This window comes from Epinephelus moara, chromosome 23, assembly GCF_006386435.1.
Source record: "Epinephelus moara isolate mb chromosome 23, YSFRI_EMoa_1.0, whole genome shotgun sequence".
NCBI classification, from domain to species: domain Eukaryota; kingdom Metazoa; phylum Chordata; class Actinopteri; order Perciformes; family Serranidae; genus Epinephelus; species Epinephelus moara.
In genome coordinates this window covers 33,127,891-33,151,023 of record NC_065528.1, presented here as the reverse complement: position 1 = coordinate 33,151,023, position 23,133 = coordinate 33,127,891, and the positions used below count along the sequence as shown (strand labels likewise).

The 23,133-nt window shown below is 40.3% G+C and overlaps 1 protein-coding gene across 1 annotated transcript in view; it reads left to right on the top strand.

The window, feature by feature from the left end:
• The window catches only part of LOC126384989 (thyrotropin-releasing hormone-degrading ectoenzyme-like), a 264,660-nt gene that overhangs the window by 181,541 nt on the left and 59,986 nt on the right, over positions 1-23,133 (top strand). The window contains exons 7-8 of the mRNA XM_050036465.1: positions 15,019-15,156; positions 15,795-15,860. Of these exons, the coding sequence (XP_049892422.1) occupies positions 15,019-15,156; positions 15,795-15,860 (204 nt within the window). The remainder of the gene's footprint in view (positions 1-15,018; positions 15,157-15,794; positions 15,861-23,133) is intronic.

Sequence of the window (23,133 nt, the reverse complement as noted above, 5' to 3'; positions counted from 1 at the left end):
TGTGACGTAATAGGTCAACAGGAAAAAGGTCCAATACTAACAAGCTGAAAGGGGGCATATCTCCACCTATCGTAGAGGAGTCGCACATACTTGGCACTGCTGTGACTGAGCAGGTAAACGTCCTGAGTGACGGCGTGATGTCAGTTAATGAGCTGAATACAGAGAGACGGCAGGTCAGGGGTAAATGACAACAGATAACTGATGGGAAACAAACAGACTCGGAGAATATGAAATATTCATGTTTTAAAGTGAGCAGAGAACAATCAATATTCATCTTCTCCTCTCATCTCTTGACACTCAGCCCTCAGTGAGAAAAGAGACTGTATTAAACCGTCTCCGTCTCTCAGAGTGTGATCGCAGTCAGTTTAACCCCTGCTTGGTTTCACCCTGGGTTAATTATTTATTCTGCTATTTGTTATTTTATCTCACAGAAACTCAACAATAATCAATAATAATAATCCAATACAGTCATTAAATCCTGAGCATGTTACATATTCACTTACACTCACAGATCCCATAAACTGTGTGTGTGTGTGTGTGTGTGTGTGTGTGTGTGTGTGTGTGTGCAGCCTGAGATGTGGCGAGCTGATTGAAATGATTGGGATGTTGCAGCGGCTCATTTTTAGATAAACATGGATTTATTTCAGCAGCTCCATTTTAGGTCATTTTGGGGTTTTATTTGATTTGAAAGTCTCGGCTTTCAGAATATGAAACTCTTATCACCAAATTCAGACGACAGATACAATTCTGAAGCCTGTAGAGACGTAATGACGAGACGTGATGATGAGATGTGATGAGGAGCTGTAAACACTCGTCAACCACACTGTGGTATGACTCAGCGTCTCCGTCCCTCCCTCTATGTCTCCCTGAAATTATGAATGAAAGGGAGACAGTAACAAGGCAGAGTCAGAACAGTTTTCATCAGATTTCAGATAAACAAAGTCTTTGTTTTCAGAATATTAAAACCTGTTGTAATGTGGGTCTTCAACAGGGGGGTCATGTCTCCTGAGGGGTCCTCAGAGTTACTGCAGGATGGGCTGCCACATTATTGTTTATAACTTAAGTTTTAATCAGAGTTTTTTTTTGGGTTTGTTTTAAAATGTGTGAAAATAAACACTTACAGAAATCCAATATTTTATAAGCAAAGATAAATGGGCCTGTTCATCACAAAAAATAAAATTAATTTATAAACTAAAAAATAATTAACAGTCACACTAAGAAATGCATTTGCAAAAAAATATTTTTTGGTAAAATTGTGTTCCTGACTCCACATTTAGTAACTTTACATTTATTTATTTATTTACGTTTTTATTTATTTATTTATTCACTCTTTTATTTATTTATTTTCATTTTTATTATTTTTTTATTTATGTTTTTATTTATTTATTCACATTTTTATTTATTTTTTTATTTATTCACGTATTTTTATTCACGTTTTTATTTATTTATTTATTCACATTTTTTTTATTCATGTTTTTATTTATTTATTTCACATTTTTATTTATTTATTCACATTTTTATTTTTATTTTTATTTATTCACTTTTTTTTTTTTATGGCAGATTCGTACAGTTAGGTATCACTGATTTTTTTAAATCTATGTAACCCAAGTTTGATTATTTGTTTTTTCACGTAAAAACATCATCATAGTATATGTTAATAAAAAATAAAAAATATGTTAAAAAAAAAAGTTCATTAAGAGAAAGAAAAAAAAACATCCTCATGTATTGTAAAAATTCTAATAATCAGTGTCACATAATGTCTGAAAATAAAAGTAACTTCATACAATAAACAATTAAATAAAAAATAATAAACAAAATGTGCGGGCTGTAACATGTAGAGCCAATGTAATATAATAAAAATACAACTGAACAGAATGACAGTATAAGCAAAATACTAAAATGCATCTGTGTAAAATCAAATCCTGTCGATAACAAGAGGCAGACATCAGAGTTATAGTGAATACAACATGGCTGTCCAGATAAATATTAATTCCATCAATAACAAACCAATAAAGAAAACAAGAGACTTAAATAAAGTTTACCGTGCTGAATAATAAAACCAATCCATCCCGTTATGTAAAAACTAAATACCTTTGTAAAATATAATCATGAGGCGGTTGAGAAAATGAAATCTGATTTTTCTCACCAAAACTTTCAGCATCATTGAAGTCCAGAGAAGAAGAGCAACGTTACGCCAATCAATCATTTTTTCTTTCCTTTCAGAGATCAATATGTTTTCACAGCATCAGTACTCAGTGAATATAATCATCATTACACTCTAATCAGTGAGGGCGATGAAGACAAACTGATGAAAATGAGTTTTGCTGTGTTTTATTTCAGATTTGATCCCAAAAATTGTCAGCTGTGCGATTACAATATCTGTTAAAGGGTTAATGATAGGTTGACTGTTACCCATGAATCCTTGTGCCATCATGTTAGCAAGCTAACGTGGTATTTATCCATAACAGCGAGGTGAACTAGTACTATTGAATTATATTGGCCTGTTAACAGTGTTATTTTTATACTGTTGGGACGTTCTCATGGCCACAGTGGATCAGTGTGTAACTTATCGTGACACACCATTCACTTCAGAAACTACCAATGTTATTTAAAGGGGAACTAATGTCTTTTTCAACCTGGGCCCTATTTTTTAAAGGGGAACTAATGTCTTTTTCAACCTGGGCCCTATTTTCAGATCTACTTTTGTCTAAATGAGTGATAGGATGTTCAATATGTGACATGTCTCCAGTATGAAGCTAGGGCTGACCTGCCTGCAGCCCGTGAGCGCGCGCTATATTAAATAATAGGGCACTCAGACAGCGTCAAACAACGTCAAAATACGTCCACTAAAAGTGCATTTTTTTCACACAGATAGGCTCGGATTGTTAGTATAATTATCTGACAACATAACGGAAAGGAGAAATGAACGTCTGTGTTTACCTTTAGCTGGATTCAGACATGTTCCTCTGCCTGTTGCTGCTCCCTCTCTCTCCTCGTCCGCTCTTCAGTTTCAATGAGCTCTGCGTCCGTGTACGTCCATGTACTCCGTGTTCAAATAAATACGGGCGCTCATCAAATTCAAATGGCTCATCCAGATCCAGTTGGTCAAAATCAGGTAAAAATTCGGACATGTTTGTTGTGGCAAGTCAAAACACTCACTCAGAGAGTGAAAGTCTGGCTCTGAAATCTGTGTCTCCTTTCCGTTATGTTGTCAGATAATTATACTAACAATCCGAGCCTATCTGTTTGGAAAAAAATGCACTTTTAGTGGACGTATTTTGACGTTGTTTGACGCTGTCTGAGTGCCCTATTATTTAATATAGCGCGCGCTCACGGGCTGCAGGCAGGTCAGCCCTAGCTTCATACTGGAGACATGTCACATATTGAACATCCTATCACTCATTTAGACAAAAGTAGATCGGACAATAGGGCCCAGGTTGAAAAAAACATTAGTTCCCCTTTAATGAATTTATCATATTAATATTTGGAGCACCAAAACAATGCAGATATCGTTACAAAAAATCTAAGAATCTCCTCTTTTCTCTTATAAAGTTAAAAATGTGTTCCAGGTTATTGTGTTTGAAAATGACAGAGCAGGTTACAGACACGTCTTCCTCCACTGTTGTCCAAAGACCACACTGTGTCACTGTGTCACTGCTCCTTCATCAACATGAACACAGTGTAGTTTATTTTAACGCACAAACACTCACCAGAGCACCAAATGTGGATTAATCCGCCACTGAAAATAGTCCCTGGCAGAGTCACTGCTTCCTCCAGTGTGTGTTTGAGGAAACTAAACTATAGATTTGTGTTAATGTTTTATTTGTTTCCTTATTTTTCCTGGCAATAACAAAAACATAGAATCTGCCTGATTTCTTTGGAGTCGTGGTCAGTGATTTGCACCATTACCCACAATGCTCAGTACGACGGTTACATCCCGGCTCTCTGGGGGAAAAGGGGAGCAGCATAAAACCAGATGGGTTTTGGTAAATAAAGTCATTTATTTGAGGATTGATTGCTTCATAATTTAAGTTTAGGTGAACTACACGGAGGGAAAAGACCTGTGGGCGTTACTTAATCTATAAAATGCATAAAACCTTAAGGGAACTCCTAACTCACAGATTTAAAAGGTCTTAGCTGCCTGGCGCTAAACACAAGGAGAGGAAGATAAAACCTGAGCTAACCTCTGCTCCTAATGACCCGTACAACCACATTTCAAAGTGTACACACTAAACCTGGACCTGGATCAGCCCCCTGGGAGATTATTAAGATATCAGAGAGTAGATGCTCTGCTGTGAACGCTGCACTGTGCCTGACGAACATCAGCTGTATCATTTGTCCCAGTCTCATCTGGTAACGGTGTGTGAATCATCCGTATTGTTGCCGTGACACCTCTGAGTTTAATAAAGCTGTTAAACTGTTGACCTAAACTATATTTGATGTGCGACACCTGCCAGGCAGTGAATTAGTATTCAGTCAGAGAGCGTTGAACAGAGAGGCAGAGAGGCGTCTGTCACACACACAAGTTTAAATGACACTGATATAAAAGAGGAGGGAGGGAGAGGAGCAGGAGGAGAGGAGGAGAGGAGGAGAGGAGGAGTGACGGGGTGGGAGCAGAGGAGGATGGAGGGCGGAGACGAGCAGACGTTTTAAAGTTCAGCAGCTGCTCCTGAACGCAGCCCCGTCCCTCCATCTGTGTGTGAGTGTTTGTGTTTACACTGACTGTTGGCCCATTAGCTGTCCTCCACATGTGGGTCCATCTGGTTCTTAATGGCCATATGGACCAGATGGACCCCTCTCTGTCTCTCCAGGTGACTTAGAGTCCCTGTTAATTACACTCGATGTCTCATTTAGTCTGATTCTTTTCTCCCTTTCACACCGAGACATTTCGTTTTCATCCAAATGTGCCATTTAACTAATTCACTAATTGTGTAATTTGTGCTGGAGCTCCTGGTCCTGTCTGTCTGTCTGTCTGTCTATTTGTGTTGACTCCAAAATGAAAGCCGTCTGTCTTTACCCAGGAGTTAGCCCAATCCTTTGAGGAGGGATCAGTCCAAGAAAACATCCAGGAATTAGTCAGATCCGCTCCTGTCAGCCCAGAAAGCATTTATTTCAAAACACTTTGTGTGACACATGGTTTTCATTCATTTACAGTCGCAGCTGCTCAGAAGTGCATCTCCCAGCCGGAGGCTCTCTGGCTGCCAGCCGCCTGGAATCCAGTTTCCAGATATTATTCAGTCCCGACAGGATTTCGACTGCTTTTTTTTTGGGATTGTTGCGACTAAATGTTTGATTTCACGGCAGCTTTTCTAAAAAATGTGAAACATGTTACGATGTTTTGAGGCTTTTTATGCTTCCGCGCCGAAGATAGCTGCGGCCAGAGGCATTATATATTCAGGTTGTCCATCTGTCCTGTTCTCTTGAATACATTCATACATCTCAAGAGCACTTTGCGGGAATTTCTTCAGATTTGGCACAAACGTCCCCTTTGACTCAACGATGAACAGCTTATATTTTGGTGGTCAAAGGTTTAAAAGTCAAGGTCACGGTGACCTGGTTCATCCCATCGTCATGAACACAGTATCTCAAGACCACCTTGAAGGAGTTTCTTTAAATTTGGCACAAACATCCACATCAACTCAGTGATGAACTGATTAGATTTTGGTGGTCAAAGGTCACTGTGTCCTCTAAAAACTTTTTTTGGCCATTTTTTTGGTCATAACTCAAGAATTCATACACAAATCTTGACACAAATGTCTAACGGGATAAAATAATGAAGGTCAAAGGTCAGCTTGACTGTGACATCATCATGTTTTAACGTCATATCTCAGGAACAGAAGGGGAGACATTTGGTCAGATACTGAATTGGTGACTCTAATCTTGAAACTGTGCTGATTGTATAGATCTTCTGTGTGTTCCTATCCTCATACTGCCACACTATATGGTACACCAGGAAAAGATTTAGTATGTCCCAGTTCATAGTATGTCAAATGCAGTGTGCCATAAACACCAGGATGTTCTACTACATCTGATCTGATTTTGCAGTCTGTAAGCCAGCATGCCTGCATGCAAGAGTACGTATTTTTTAAGGGCAACTGAAGTACGTACTGCAGTTTGGACACACTCCCTCTGTCTGTGAAACATCCATGTTTTAAAACTTGTAGCTTTGCTTTTGCAACATCCATATTTGAGGCATTGTCCACTGTCATGGCTGCATGAGTCCTGACAGACACGGATGTAAACTGTAACTTGACTGGTTTGCAAAGCCGTGAGGTGGTGATTCTAGTTCCTATGATCAATGCACCACCTCCTAAAGAAAGCACAAGTTAAAACATTTCATTCATCTTAAAATGAAACTATTCCCAACTAGCAGTATTTGTAGTGAGGATCACATGAATTAGCTGTTTTTCATATTTCTAATTCATCCTGTTTAATGACACAAACACTTGAGGGATTTTGCTTCAGTGGCTCTGTGTTTGCATCTGTTTGAGCTGGTCATTAAAGCAGCTGAACGACCAACTGTTGAACCTGTTCTCACCTCTCCACCCTCCCATTCAGACTGATCACCTGGAGAGAGGTGAGAGTATGTACATCAGTCGCCTTTTCATGCAGCTCAGACCCATTTGAACAGAGAGCCAACCTAGACACACACAGGAAGGAAGAAAAAACCCACAGAGGAGCGTTTTTAAAGAGAAGTGTTTATTTTACAAACCCAGTATGAAACAAGATGAAACAGCATCAGTGAGTGTGTGTGTGGACTGTTTGCTCACTTTCCACTCGGCCCTCCTTTGTTCTTCACAATCTGTCTCTGTACTTCTGATAAGCCTGTAATGACTTCATTACAGAACTCGCGGGTCAGTTTCAAGTCCCAGAAGGCCTCGATGGCTCGGACAAGCTGCTGTCTTGTGCGAGGCTTAACCTCCTTTCGGATGAATTCTTTCATTACGGGCCAAACAAGCTTCATGGGGTTCAAATCCGGCGACTGTGGCGGAGTCCTCACCCAGTTGATTCCCTCGGATGCGATGCAGGTGGCAGCAGCAGTGTGCTTTGGATCATTGTCCTGGAAGAAGCGATGATCTGACCCAAAATTCACCCTGATGTACGGCGCTGCGACTGCTTTGATGATGTCGGTCTCATAGTATTGTCTGTCCATGCTCCCCTCAAAGATGACCATAGGCCCTGCGCCGTGTCGGGAAATCAGTCCCCAGATGTGAAGCTTAAAGGTGTGTGTACGCAGCGGTTTGGCAACAAGGTGTCCCTTCCTGTGGAAACAAGGCCTGGCATCGGGTTCCAGAGTCACTGTGGTTTTGTCGGTAAACAGCACGTCGTGCCACGTCTCCCCAGACTCCAGCCACTGAACAGCTTGTCTCAGTCTTGCCTCTTTGTTGAGCTCTGTTGTGATCTTGCAGAAGCTGGGCTTTCCGAACTTCCACCCCAGGTTCCTGCGGGCACGGCGCACGCTGGTCAGGCTCAGCTGAACACCAAAGTCTTCTTCAATTTTCTGCTGCAAAGCTTGGGCCTTCATCTTCTTGCTCTTTGTCACCTCATCAATGACAGTCAGGATGTTACTGCGGAGGTCAGAAAGACACGTCAGACAAAGGAACACATTTCATACACAAAGGAAAAACTTTCCAGATTTTTAGGAGATTGTAGCTGTTTTAACACAGAGATGGCGCCACAGAGCCGCTACGAAGTCCCTTCTTTACGCTGCCTTTGCATGTTTACACAGAACCAAACAACGAAGGCATCATTTCGCTCCAGTGTGTGATTTTAGACAGCATGGTGACATCACAGGAGCAAAAAAGGGGTGCAGGGTGCGACATGTAGCACAACAGCATCAGCCTTGAGTACAACATATGATCAATCAATTTTATTTATAAAGCCCAATATCACAAATCACAATTTGCCTCAGAGGCTTTATAGCATACAACATGCCTCTGTCCTTTGGACCCTCACAGCTGATCAGGAAAAACTCCTCAAAAAAAACCTTTAACGAGGTTTTGTGGTTTTGTGTAAAAATGCAAAGGCGTCGTAAAGAAGGGAGTTCATAGTGGCTCTGTTGTGCCATCTCTGCATTAAAAAGGCACGTACTTTCAAGACATTGTAATTCTTTAGGCTACTTACTCGTGCAGCTTCCTCGGACATGAGCGGCGTGGTTGTCTCTCCTTGAAGTGATACCTCACCGTCCTCAGAGACACTTTGATGCCCAGCTTGGCAAAATGCTGCTGGATCTCATGTGCTGATTTTCCGTTCGCCCGCATGACACGGATCTGTTCAGAGCTCTCTCGGTTGATCTGCGTCATCTCTGCCGTCTGTGGTGAACCAGACGCTGGTTAATGCTGCAGTTATAGAGCACACACAGGGGGTGTGTCCCAACAAGCTTGTGCAATTGGCTGCAGTTGCCACAGGTAGTCTAACCAATGAGAATCAATCCAGTCCAGTCCGCCCTGCCCCCTCTGTTGTGTTAATGTGACCAGTGAGTGTGGGTCCACTCAAAGACAAAGTAACTATTTCCACAGTCTATGATAAGGAAACCATGAGGACATTAGCTACATCATTAGTTCAGTGTCAGAAGAAAATGTTGAATGAATACCTTACATTTGTACGTATCATATCAACGTCTCTAAAGTGACGTAGTCTTCACTGCATGGCCTTGCTCCAAGGATTGTGTCCCCAAACCTGATCTTCTCTTCACCATAACCAAGTTTTGGATTTTGGAGCTGAGCTGGCTCCGCGGCAGTTAAAACTTCTGCAAGAGTTTTTATGGTCCATGTCCAAATTATTTTACCGGGTATTTTCAATGTGTTTGGGACTCTCAAGGCCTGAATACGAGGGGTTGTGTGTCTACAGCACATTTTTCCACCGCACAAAATAAATCCGCTAACATCAACCAAAGCTCGGTGTGTGTTTTTAGTGAAAAGGTTACCAGGCATTCATTCCCAGGACAAATTAATCTGCAGTAGTGACAAGTATTTGTCAGCTCCAACTCTGATCAGCAGCGATGAAAATACAACACCATCATGGATGCGTCCATTTTTGCCCCTTCTACTGCGCAATGCAGTGACACACTGCCACAAATTTTGTCTGTCTTTGTCCAAACAGCGCTCTGACATAGTTCCAAATGTGTCAGCGATGAGTTTAAAGAGAGACTGGATTGATAACACATCAATTTAATGAATTTAATGAAAATACATCTAATACAGGATATAAATCCTCTGCATCAGACTCAAAATAATATCAGCCATACAAAAAAAAAAAACACAATATACAGTTAAAAACCTCAATAATACATACATATCACTTAAATACATATAACATATCCAAGATAATCTCCTACATTATCTAAAAAATAATCCAAATCCACAAAAATCCTATCCTTGCTTTATAATTATATAAAAAATCCTTATTTGACCAGAATTTATCTAGTCTATTTTTAAATTCCCTGATGGAGCCTGCACTACATCCTCTGGAAGCTCATTCCATACTGTTACAGTCCTAAGTTTTTTCTTTTGTCAGAGTGACACATTTTTGGGATGAGTTTTAAGGAATTTCCTCGTAATTCATACCTATTATTCCAAAAACTGACAACAGGCTCTACTGTGGAATCATATACTTTGTGGACAAGTTTGTAAACCTCAATCATGTCACCTCTATACCTCCTATAGACAAGAGTTGGTAATTCTAAGTGCCTTAATCTCTCTTCATATGACATCTCTTTCAGACCTGGGATTAATTTGGTTGCTCTTCTCTGAACCGCTTCAATTTTTTCTATATATTTTTGCTTTATAAGGACACCAGACAGAGCTAACAAATTCAAGATGAGATCTCACCAAAGCTTTGTATAATGGTAAAACAATTTCCTTACTTAAATTTGTAAAAGTTCGTTTTATTATCGCCACCCTGGAATTTGCTATTTTAATTTTTTCAAAAATGTGTTTTTGAAATTCTATTGAACTGTCAACCACCACACCTACATCCTTTTCCTCTTCTACATGTTGGACAAGCAAGTCTCCAACCACATACTCAACGCAGTTGTCACCCTTTCCTCTGACATGCAGATGCTTACATTTTAATGGATTTAATTTCAATAACCAGGTATCACACCAATTACTCATGCTATGAAGATCTGCTTGAAGATGAACTGTGACTGTGTCCTTCGTAATTGTCCTAAATATTTTAGTGTCATCCGCAAAAAGGTATAAATCAGAATGTATCACACTTGGTAAATCATTTATATATAGGACAAAGAGAACGGGCCCCTGTACTGAGCTTTGTGGGACTCTTGATGTCACAGGTTTCCAACCTGACATAACTCCATGCACCCCCACATGCTGTTTCCTATTGTGCAAAAAGTCCAATATATTGGATTGTCTGTCCCAGAAGAGGGATCGTGCCTCAGTTCTTCTTCTGGTTTCTGAGCTTTCTTCCATTTGTTTCCTCATTAAAACACTGTTAAACCCTCTGAGGGAAATTGTGATCTGTGATATTGGGCTTTATAAATAAAATTTAATTGAAAATTGAATATAGAACAAAAAAAATAATCACTGTAACAGTTTCACAAGCCTCCATGTTGCTTTCTAATGTTCATTAGGCTGTTAGCACTTTTTGGCGTCTAAAAAACCCACATATAGGCACCAGTGTTGGTGGAAAAGAGGTTTACTATGAAACAACAACCAATATAACAAGCAAACTATGGAGAAGCACATTCCTCTACGCAGGAGCGAAGTACTGGAATAAAGTCCCAAATTAAATTAAATCTGTTCCTTCCCTGAACAGATTTTTAAAAAAAAAATGGCTGAAAAATGCATGCTGAGGAAGTTAGTGTGATAAAACATCCTTTCCACAGCAGCACTAAATAGAGATGCACAATAATGTTGGCACGTCATCAGAGTCAGCCAATATCTTTATAATGAAGGTGGTGTAAAAAGTAGATATATTGATATCAGTATTGATCAAATAAGATTTTATATATCGGCGTATCAGATATCAGCAAAAAATTCAATGTCATGCATCCCTCGTTCTTAGTCGTTGGTCACCTTTCTGAAGTTGAGTATCTTAATCGTTTTTTATGACTGTATGTTCTTGAGGTTTTTAATGTGTAGGTGTTCCCATGTAAAAAGTGAGATGACATTAGCATGTACATGTCGTTCCCTGATCCCGCCTCCCAAGTCTAGACTGCAGAATTTCAATAGAAATAAGTCACGTGACCTTATTAATATATCCTGATGACTTTTAGTAATGAATCAAATCAAATCTATCCATTGAATCAGTCCTGAGAAGCAGTGGATGAACATTAAAGCTCAGATTTTCATTTCCTCAGACATTTTGCCTCTGGAACACAGTGTGGATGTTTTGTGAATGTTAATGAAAGTGCACAGTATGAAAACAGTCTTTTTACTGTCTTTACAGTGCGTGCAGGTAAACCCCCCCTCTGTGCCTGTGTTGTGTAATGAATGAGGAGTGTCAGGACAAAGTAAAAAAGAAAATGAAGTGCTTTGTTTGGGCTCTGCACAGAATTTGTACTCAGAGTTACAAAAGCCCTTTCAGTCAGACTGCGGGGGCTGCGAGGCCTGTAAGGATGACACACCGACGGCCCATTACGTGCAAACAAAAAGATGCACTCAGATGCTAATGATGTGTTCAGTAAGTAGAATACAAGAGAGCTCAGCTCTGCAGTCAGCTCCATAAAATCCTTGTTTTTATGTAAAACACATTACAGTGTGAAGAGCAGGAGTGTGACACAGCCCCGTCTGTGAGAATCACTGATCGACTCCGACCACATTCACACACAGTCACTACACACACGCTCAGGAACATTACAACATAAAAGATGCTCTGTGTTTATTAAACATGTTATTGATGAGAGAGAGAACAAACTGCACAGGTGAAAGAATGTGAGAGATAACCAGTGAATTAGTTTTAATAAGCAGCGTTTCTCATTCTTACTGAAACCAACACAACCTGTAAAACGTGTCTCCCTCCTCAACACGTTCTCTTTCCACGTCCACATATGACGTCCAAGGTACCCTGGGTGTGTTGGTTGTTGACGTTCTGGGACGCCATGTCAACTTCAGCCTGTTACATGCATTGTTTGTTTTCAAAATACACTTCTGTTTTCACAGGAAATGTACAGTTTGCATACAGTCTCTTTCAAAATAAAAGCAGTACATTGGTACAACACCACCAACTGATGTTTTTTACCTTCAACAACACACACGTGGTTATGTTTAGAAAAAAACAACAGGGTTTGGCTTTTCATCCAAAAGGTAAGTGATCACAGTTGTCCTGGGTCAAAGTTGCTGGTTGTTGGACCCATCCAACACTCCTCCTGTCTGCCCTACTAGGACTTTCGTGCCCTTGGCTTTCATGGTTGTCCCGCTGTGTGTCCCCCTGACACCGTCAGGCGCTGTTAAACAATAGCAGGGACCAGCCATATATCATGCCAATGTGAAAAGATGTCTTTTTTCGTTGGTGTCTGACACTGGAAGTCACTGACCAAGCACCAGATGTCTGTGACTAAAGAATGAGACTAGGTTGTCCTCTTCCTGTGGATATCACAGCATACAGTCCCCCCAGGGTTTTTATGAGATGTGTTTGGGTTTGTTGCAGCCTGAAATGTTTCATTTCACTGCAGCTTTTTATATAAAAAATGTGATGCACATTGCTCTTTTTTGCAGTGAAACTACAGGAGCAAGTGGAAACGGCTAAAATAGTTGTTGCTTTTGCTATAATTCATCAAAAATCAAAGGCGGCTTGTTTCAGAGGCAACAAAACTGCTCTGTTGTGAGTTTGTGAGTTAAACTACACTAACGTTACTGCAAAGCTGCAAATTTAATCCAATGGCCAAAACACATGACACAAACGTGGTGCAACACGTCTGCTGCAGATGTGATCGTGACAATTTGTAGGAGCTCAAGTCAAGAGCCCAGACGTCATTAATGTATTGTACGTGGCCGATCACATGCACACACTACTTTTCACTGCTTTGCGGTTCAGGATGTTACGACAGAAAACAACCTGCCCCAATTACAGTCACTAAAATCACTGTAATCTTCTCTATTATTGTTTGTGATTGAGTGACTGGAGACACATCACTCACGCCAGGTTTGTTACAGTCAAAGAAAAATCACTGTGTATTGTGTTGCTGGCTGTAATTACCCCAACACAAGAGGCAGGGTAACATTTAGCAGCAGATGTCTGTGAACAACTGATTTCACCATTTACACTACATTTATTAGAGAAGACAACAACAACAACATTTCATTGATGGTAAACATGTAAACTCCTCAGTCCCCCAGAGAGAAAGTCCCCAGACTAATAAGTTATTTCTTCTGTTGTGTAAAATATATTTTGGGCGGGCACGTTGCTGTCCTGGTGTTTAACCTGCTCTGTTTCTAGATAAATAATTTGACTTGTTAACAGCATCAAGGAGGGATCACATACTAACCAAGCGCAGAGTGTGGACCGTGCAGAGATCAGCCTGGGCCCTGCAGGGTCCACCACTGTACACGCACTGACTGTCACACCAGATATTAGACTGGTACATTACCATTAATCTTCAGGGACAACGGAAAGATAACAGTCTCTGCATCACAGAGCGAGATCAGGAAGCATAGGCTAATGTTTGCACAGATGAATATTTCATGCAAGTCAAAATAGACGGAGCCACATCTGCCAAGAAGTAGTCAGATCCCAGCAGACACTGTAAAATCTAAATCTCCTTGTCGATCCTAATGTTCATTAAAGATGTAATATCTCAGGAAACTTTTGTTTAACTAGATGTAGATTCATTAAAGTCAAATCTACTTAATAAACAACTGTAATCCATGAATTACACAGAGCCACATTGGACCAAGAATTAGCCAGATCCCAGCAGATACTGTTAATTAAAAAAAAGTTCCTGTTCATTCCGTTCATTAACGACTAAAACTTAATAAGCCTACAATTCTATAGCTTAACAAGATGGAGGTTCATTAAAACCGAATCTCCATAGTAAACACTGTAATCCATGAATTAGACAGAGCCGCACTTCTCCGGATTTAGTCTGATCCCAAGGGTAATTTAGACAGAGCTCGTTACAGCTCAACATGTTTGCAGATGTCTATTAAAACCCTGAAACTGGGTGAGCGGAGGAGGAGGAGAGAGGAAACAGGAAAAGGAGTAATGAGAGGAAACAAAGACAGGAAAGATTGACAGCAAGGAGAGGAGGCATGGAGGGATGAGTGGAACGGAGGATGTAGAAAGAAGGTTGGGAATAAAAAGAAGGAAGAGATGAGAGGAAGCAGAGGAAAGGAAATGACAAGATGAAAGAGGAGGAGGAAACAAAGGAAGAAAAAGGACAGACACAATATGGAAAACGATGAGGACAGGAAATACGAAGAGGAAGGAATTAGGGGGATGAAGCTCAGATGAAGAGTGGAAACAATAAAAGAAAACAAGATTACAATAAACAGAGATTAACCACACTGATTACACAACTAAGCATTTGTGTACTGAACCAACTGTTCCACTAAACGACTGTTTGTTGACCAACTTTGTTTTGCCAAACTTAATTATTAAACTGCAGTCTGGTGAAAGCTGAGCTGGAGGAAAACCAAAGCAAACACCAGCTTCCAAGACTCAGGGTTAAGGCGTGTGTTTGTGATAAGATGAGCCGGAAGAAGAAAACCAAAACAAACTCTGGATTAGAGAAATCACTGCAGAGAATTAATCACAATGTGGGGACAATTACCTGCTCATACACCTACACTGTGGGGACTCACCTCCATATGGGGACAAGCAACTGGTAGGTGAGTTGCAAACATTGTGGAGACACTGTCACAATATGGGAAGAAGTCTCTGGTGGGTGAGCCACTTGCATTGTGTGGACTCACCTGCAATATGGGGACAAGCATCTGGCTCTCTTATAATTAGTGTGCTGAGACATGTGGTGGTTAACGTTTATGTCCAGTATCCAGTGAATTAATATCAATAAAATGTCCCTGTAAGTGATGAAGACCAACTTTTGTGTGTTTCCAGGAGAAGCAGCGCTTCCTGACCGATGTCCTCCACGAGGTGATGCTATTGGATGGCCTAAGTTCCTCCCACCCGATCTCACAGGAAGTGGAGCAGGCAACCGACATCGACCGAGTCTTTGACTGGATCGCCTACAAAAAGGTGAGTCACCATAAAATCCATCGGCCCTCTTTAATTCACTAATCTGAATAAATTATGATGACATAAAAGCTTGGGGACGAGCTGGCATGCTAACATGCTAACTAGCCAGTAGCATTCTTAACACGATGGCCTGCTTGTGAATGTGTGTTTTCTGGGATGGCGAAGGCATAACCTGGCCTACTCTCCCTCTGACTGGCTATCACTTGTTGCCTTCGTTGGTTGGGTTTAGGCGGGACCTACCTTCGCCAGCCAAGGAATCACAAATTTGCGGCCTACTGAGCTAGCTTTGTGGCTAACTAGAAAACAAAACCGAATATGTTAAAATTTTAAACATGAACTCATGACTCAGGATTGACTTCAGATTATTCTGCATCTTTTCTATGGAGCCGTTTAAACTCAAGCAGAACGGGACTATATAAAACTGACAGGTGCGACATGGCTAACAGGATAGCTTCCTCCATTTTGGACTCTCGGCGTGTTAGTTCACCAAAGTTTAAGTGGACTCAAAAGCTCAGTGCTGATCTACTAATCAACCAATCACAGCGATTCTAATGAAATTAATTGATTTGTGTAACATAAAAGATCATATTTTCACTGGTTCTTGTGTTTGAAAGTGTGTTCCTCTGTGCCGTCTGCAGGGGGCGGCGTTGATCCGGATGCTGGCGAACGTGATGGGACAGACGCTGTTCCAGAAAGGACTCAATGTAAGTTAATGTCGTCCTGAAGCTCCAGCTGTGTATACAGAGGTTCATATATCTGAGGACAACAGGGACAGCCGGGGGTTGGCTCCGAACTGGTGTGTCACCTGGACACAAACTCTGTGTGTGTGTGTGTGTGTGTGTGTGTGTGTGTGTGTGTGTGTGTGTGTGTGTGTGTGTGTGTGTGTTCAGCCATTTTGGCTAAACGCTGACAGTTTGGAGCAGACTGAGTATACAGATGGGTGGTGAATAAGTGGATTTGGCTGCAGGGGCAGTTCAGAGGAAGTTTTGCTGTAAAACAATATCACAATCCACCATGACTGACCTGAGTTCAACCTGAGCACAGTCACTTTTTTAAGTTCACAGAGCTGAAGCTTTGATCAGGCCCAAAAATGAGGCCTGACCCTGCATGACCCCACACATTCAGTCAGAGCCTGACCTGAGCCTGAACTATGGAAAATGTCAAAAGAGCTCCAGCAACACTTGTGGTATGAAAAACAACTTTACTGGTCGACGCGTTTTGGCTTGTGGCCTTCATCAAGAAACATATTGTACACATCATTTTTCATTTGAAATTGAAAGAGTAAAAAAAAAATAAAAAATGCATGCATATGACCAATCCTATGCATCAACATATATATTTCAGCCACTAGTAAAGGTGAGTGTGTTGGAAGCACATGAGAAGCAAGGGGAGTGTCTAGCAGAAATCACCTTGTTTGGTCGTGAGCTAGAGAGCAGTAACGTGAGGGGATTTAAAGTGCTACACACAGAAAGAATGAACAAAAATTACAAAAAAGTCAAAAAGTATTAAAAAATAAAAAGGGACCAGCAAAGACAGCAAAACATAATAAAACATTAAAAGGTAAAAAGATAGTATCGAACTAAACATGGTAAAGAATACATTTTATAAACACACAGAAGACCCACTAATTGAAAAGTCCTTATTCATACCCTGTGGGGAGAGACTCATGAAGTTAACATTACCCCCTCTTTGACTTGGTTTATTAACTTCAATGCCTCAGAAAAGAGAGGGTGATTCATTTCATTGAAGTGTCTCGCCACAGGACTGGTGAAGTCCTTTCTTTTAATGGCACTCCTATGTTCTGTAATCTGCTCTTTAAGGGATCGGGATGTTTCACCTACGTATATTTTTTCACATGGACATTTTATTAGGTACACCACATTTTTGATTTACATGTTATCAGGTCCTTAATGTTGATCATTTTATCAGTGACATTAAACTGTTTAATATTTGTGGTGACTTGACAGTTTATACAGGTACCACACTTAAAATTGCCTTGGAGATGATTTATTGCAAGTTTGCTGTTTGTGACTTTAGGCTGTTGGTGTGCTTTGACTATTCTGCCCTTTATGTTTCTTCCTCTTTTAAAAGTGACCATAGGTGGATCAGTAAAGGTGCTTTTGAAAGATGAGTCATTTTGGGGGATGTGCCAAAGTTTTAGAATTACACTTTTAATATTTTTGGTTTTGGGTGTGAATGTAGTGCAGAATACAAGGTTCAGCTTAGGTTTTAAAGATTTCTTTATTTGTAGATATGCATCTCTGCTTTTTGAGTCTGCCTTTGTTTCTGCGTTTACAAGCCAATCTTCAGGGTAGTTCCTTTCTCTGAACTTTGTTAGCATCTCATCTTTACTTGTGTTATACTGTTCTGAGACAGCACAGATTCTTTTTAGTCTGATGAGTTGACTAAACTGTAGACTTTTTTTGAGAGGAATTGGATGAAAACTTGCAGCATGAAGAAGTGTGTTTCGATTTGTAGGTTTTGGGTAGAGAGAGGAAGAGAGGACATTATCTTTTTTTGTCAAATTATCAAGGAAATTGATTTCTTAAAGGCTATACTTAAGGGTGAATTTTAGACCTGCAAAACTGTCATTTAAAAACTGTGACAACTCTAGGAGGCTGGGTATAGATCCTTTCCAAAGAAAAACACATCATTAGTGTATCTCTTCCACGACATGATGAAAGGAAGAAAAGGGTTCTTGTGTGGTTCGTACAATTTTTTAACCATGGCAGCAGTTTTGGGCAACAGTCCGATTGAACTCTCCAATTTCTACTGAAAAAAATAAATAATATAATATTCTATATATTATATATATATATTTTTAATATTAAAACATTTATTAACCTACAAGCTAAGGGTCGATGTGACGGATTTATGAACGGTCCAGTTTGTGTGTTTCTGAACCCACCACTTGCATCATCTTCCTCCATCATCTAAAACAAGACAACTTGTTAGCTAGCGCTAGCTAACATCTATGGAGACGACATCATACTGTTTACTCACAGTAAAACGGTCTATACATTATTTTTAGCGGGTTTATACATGTTTAAAAACCCACATACATGTGCTAATGTTGGAGGAAAAGGGGTGCAAGTCGCCCTCTCATGCACACGCTCTATTTGCCCGGTTCTCCAATATATTGCTGCAATGTTCTGTCACAGTCCCTTAACCCTTACAGACGGTTTTAAATTCCATCCATTCACCCAGTAAGGACTCATTGAGTCCTTGTGATGGTTGAAGTCATAACTTTTTAATGGCTTTATCTTTTAAGATTATTATATTTTTTTGTTATGTTATTTAACTTCTCTCCCACCATGACTGTTATAATTCAAACAATATAATTATTAAATTAACCCTTTACAGGCCGGTTTCTGTGATGTACCACTCATGTTTATACAAAATACACCCCAAAAATGAAATATTCTCTAGTTAAAGAGATTTTTTTTAAATGATTACAACTGTCTGAGCTCAGGCAGTGTTTATGGGGAATATCAGTTTTTATGCATTTTTACTTTTTTTGAAGTGTTAGATTGAAAACAAAATATAGCTTTCACCCAGTTAAGGACTCATTGCGTCCTCATGATGGCTGAAGGTATAACTTTTTAATGGTTTTATATTTTAAGATTTTTCTTTTTTTGTTATGTTATTTAACTTCTCTCCCACCATGACTGTTATAATTCAAACAATAAAATTAGTTAATTAACCCTTTACAGGCCGGTTTCTGTGATGTACCACTCATGTTTATACAAAAAACAGCCAAAAAGTGAAATAATTTCAGTTTACAAGAGGCTGGAGGGATATTTTTTTAATACTTATATCTGCCTGAGGTCAGTCAGTTTTCATGCAGAATATTAGTTCATATGCAGTTTCAATGAGTCCTTAACTGGGTGAGAGCTATTTTTGTTTTCAATCTAACACTACAAAAAAGTAAAAATGCATAAAAACTGATATTCCCCATAAACACTGCCTGAGCTCAGACAGTTGTAATCATTTAAAAAAAATCCCCAAAAAACTACAGAATATTTCATTTTTTGGCTGTTTTTTTTGTATAAAAATGAGTGGTACATGACAGAAACCGGCCTGTAAAGGGTTAATTAACTAATTATATTGGTTGAATTATAACAGTCATGGTGGGAGAGAAGTTTAATAACATAACCAAAAAAATAATAATCTTAAAAGATAAAACCATTAAAAAGTTATGACTTCAACCATCACAAGGACTCAATGAGTCCTTACTGGGTGAGAGCTATAAATTTAATTACACATTGAAAAAAATGTTTAATTTCAACATTAACAGATAAAGGCAAAACTTCCCCAAAGCATTTTGCTAAAGCATGATTGCAGCCAAAATGCTGCTCAATAGAGGAACGGGCGAGGACTCATTGAGTCCTTGCTGGGTGTAAGGGTTAAACTCCTGCCATCCACACACAAGAACTGTAGTTTAATGTAAAAATATGTTCTATAGATACTGCAATATATATTTATCCCCTTAGGGCAGGATAAGCATGTGGTGAGGATCTGATATGGTGCCAGCCCTAATATGTACATTACTCTGCTCTCTCAGTGCTCCTCTGCGTAGATGTTAAACTGTATTACACTGTCTCCGCACTCTGTGCTCTGTAAACTCGCTTTCATAAAACGGCCAAATTCCCCCTCATAAAGCTCAACGCCTCCCACAGGCAGTGGGTTTCAGAGGTTGGGGGATGTTTCCAGTGTGACAGCAGAACATGAAAAAATAAAATTTCAGTTTAATGAGGTACCATAAGTTCCCTGGAATTATGTTTTCAGCTCCATCGCAGTTTACTTAGGGACAAGTTCAAAGTAGAATTCAATAAATTGATCCGCGGTGCAGAGCGTCAGCGCTGGCTGTTGTACAAAGTGATGAAACATGAATCAGAGAGAAAGCAAGAGGTAATTTGAGGGGACACTTTCTTTTTCCTTCAGCTTTATATTGATAGTAATAAATGTCTGTCATGGACTGGAATCAGTGAGAGACACAGCAGAGCAGATACAAACAACATGTGTGCTGTTAATGACACAGCGGGCTGCATTATTTATGGCTCAGCTGTGCATAGCTGCTAAGTGGCTCTCTGATGGTTCGCACTGGTTAATGTTAATATCTCCCAAACACCAGGAAACTCCCAATGAACTCTGAGTTTATTTTAGAGAGATGAAGGTCTTTTATCCACAAAACTGGAGGAAATCAGTCGACAGTTAATGTAAAAATGATGTCATATGATGTAAGGTGAAAGTGGGTTAAATATAGTTTTGTTCCCCGCACACACACACACACACACACACACACACACAAGCGTATACTCACACATACACACAATGTCCTGATTTTCCTGCAGAAACTGTCAGTGACCTGGAACACACTGAGAACCAGATTCTATATAAAACACTGCTGATCCAGCACTGTGTGTGTGTGTGTGTGTGTGTGTGTGTGTGTGTGTGTGTGTGTGTGTGTGTCACAGGTCCGTATACAATGTACTGAGCATTACACCACACTACCTAATAAGAGCATCAGTCCTCAGCTGCATGAAAAAAAACATCTTGGGAAATGTTTCTTCGGTCGTTCTCTCAGAATAAATTCACCAAACCAGCTGCAACGAAACATTCAAATAATATTAATATAACAACTCAGCCAAAACATACAGTGACCCCGTAGAGCTGAGCTACAACATTTAAGTGTGTACCAACAGTTTTTTATTGTTACTTGAGAATGATAGAAATGTGAAGTTTTCGCATCGTACAAAAAGTAAAGTCACTTTTCTCACAATCTGTTGAGAAAATGTGGTTTAGGTTACGTTAGTTACAGAAGTTGATGACTGTCAGAATATCAGTGTCTGCAAGTTTCAGAAAAGTTTTAAGATGGCCATAGTTCTGTTAGCTGTTGGCTTTGTTAGCTCTATTAGCTCTATTAGCTTTGTGGGCTTTTAGCTGTATTTGCTCTGTTAGCTGTTAGCTCTATTAGCTTTGTGGGCATTTAGCTTTATTAGCTTTGTGGGCTTTTAGCTCTGTTTGCTCTGTTAGCTGTTAGCTCTGTTAGCTTTGTGGGCTTTTAGCTCTATTTGCTCTGTTAGCTGTTAGCTCTATTAGCTTTGTGGGCATTTAGCTCTATTTGCTCTGTTAGCTGTTAGCTCTGTTAGCTTTGTGGGCTTTTAGCTCTATTTGCTCTGTTAGCTGTTAGCTCTGCTAGCTTTGTGGGCTTTTGGCTCTATTTGCTCTGTTAGCTGTTAGCTCTATTAGTTTTATGGGCTTTTGGCTTTATGTGCTCTGTTAGCTGTTAGCTCTATTAGTTTTGTGGGCTTTTGGCTTTATGTGCTCTGTTAGCTGTTAGCTCTGTTAGCTTTGTGGGCTTTTAGCTCTCTTTGCTCTGTTAGCTGTTAGCTCTATTATTTTTGTGGGCTTTTGGCTTTATTTCCTCTGTTAGCTGTTAGCTCTATTTTCTTTGTTAGCTCTATTAGCTTGGTTAGTTGTTAGCTCGTTTGGCTCTTGTCATCGGTTAAGAGATAGTTATACATACAAACAAAACCCCTTTCACCTCTGGGGGCATCCTGGGAAAGTTTTTTGTTCATTACCAGGACGATGTGATGCCGTTAGTCTCGAGGCGTGGCTAGCCGGCGACGAGTTACTGTCGACTGTTTTTGCATAATGTTGAACTAAAAGGAGCAAATGAGTCAGGATGTTTGTGAGACTGTGACTTAACGTTGGCGAATGTAGACAGGTAATCTCATTCTCAACAGAGACTTCATAAAACTCACCTGCAGGTAATGTTTGGTGGCCACAGAGTAAGTTTTTGTGGGCAGGTGTTGATGTGAATAATATTTAAAGCTGCAGCGTGACCTGAACAGTGAGTCCAGACAGTGAGTTGTTGCAGCCTGCAGCATCCAGCTGGCTGCAGACGAAGGCAGAGTCGGCCTGCTGAGGATCATGTTTGATGTGTTTGATGTGTTGATGGAGAGCAGAGGTCAAAGGTCATGTCATCCTCACAGGTGGTGAAACAGTCCTGATCAGCAGCCAGGACTCTTTCACCTCCCAGCTGTTTATCACTCATTTATTGTGATGAACTTTTATCCGTCTCACTCGTCTTTATCTCACACACACTCTTATCACGCAGCTTTGTGTGTATCACGCTGCTGCTAAACCCTGTTTGTGTTGGAGGTGTTTTATCTCAGGTCAGCTGCAGTGAAGGTGAGAGAGCCGCACACACACACACACACACACACACACACATACACACACACACAGAGTGTTGTTATCATGTGTGTCATCTCGGTCCAATAAAGAGCTTTTTCTTGCCTTATCGACCTCCATACACACCATGACACCTGACAGAGGAATCTCCTGTATCACAGAGGAGCAGATTACAGCTGTGTCTCTGCAGGTGTTCCGTCTTATCTTCTGCTACTTTACTCACATTTCTAGTTTTATGATAAACCCGACCGTCTACCAACATCCCTGAGCTGTTATTGCACCGATCCACTGCAGCCAGAACAAGATGTGTAGCTGCTGAACAGACAGACATGACAACTGACACTGATCAATAAGGGCCTGATAATGAAGCTGCTGCACCGCTAAAGGCCTGTTTAGACTTCTGTGCTGAGTCTAGGGTGTTGATACAGAGCCTACACCAGGCCCATGATGTACCTTTACTTTTTCCCAGGATGGTGAACAACTCTGTCCGACTCTGCCTCTGATTGGCTCATCCTGATATTCTTACCCTCACCAATCTCATCCCTCTTGCCTGATCCTAACCAACCAATGAAGGCAACATACTAGCCAATCAGAGGGCAGCAGCGTTGAGAGACGTTATAGCAACTGATTGAAATGTCAAACTTTGAATGGGCATATCTCATGCCCCGTATGTCGTAGAGACATGAAACTTTGCACAGAGATGCCTCTCCTCATGAGGAACACATTTGCCTCAAGAACCCATAGCTTCCGCTTATATAGATTTTCTGCCATTTTGAA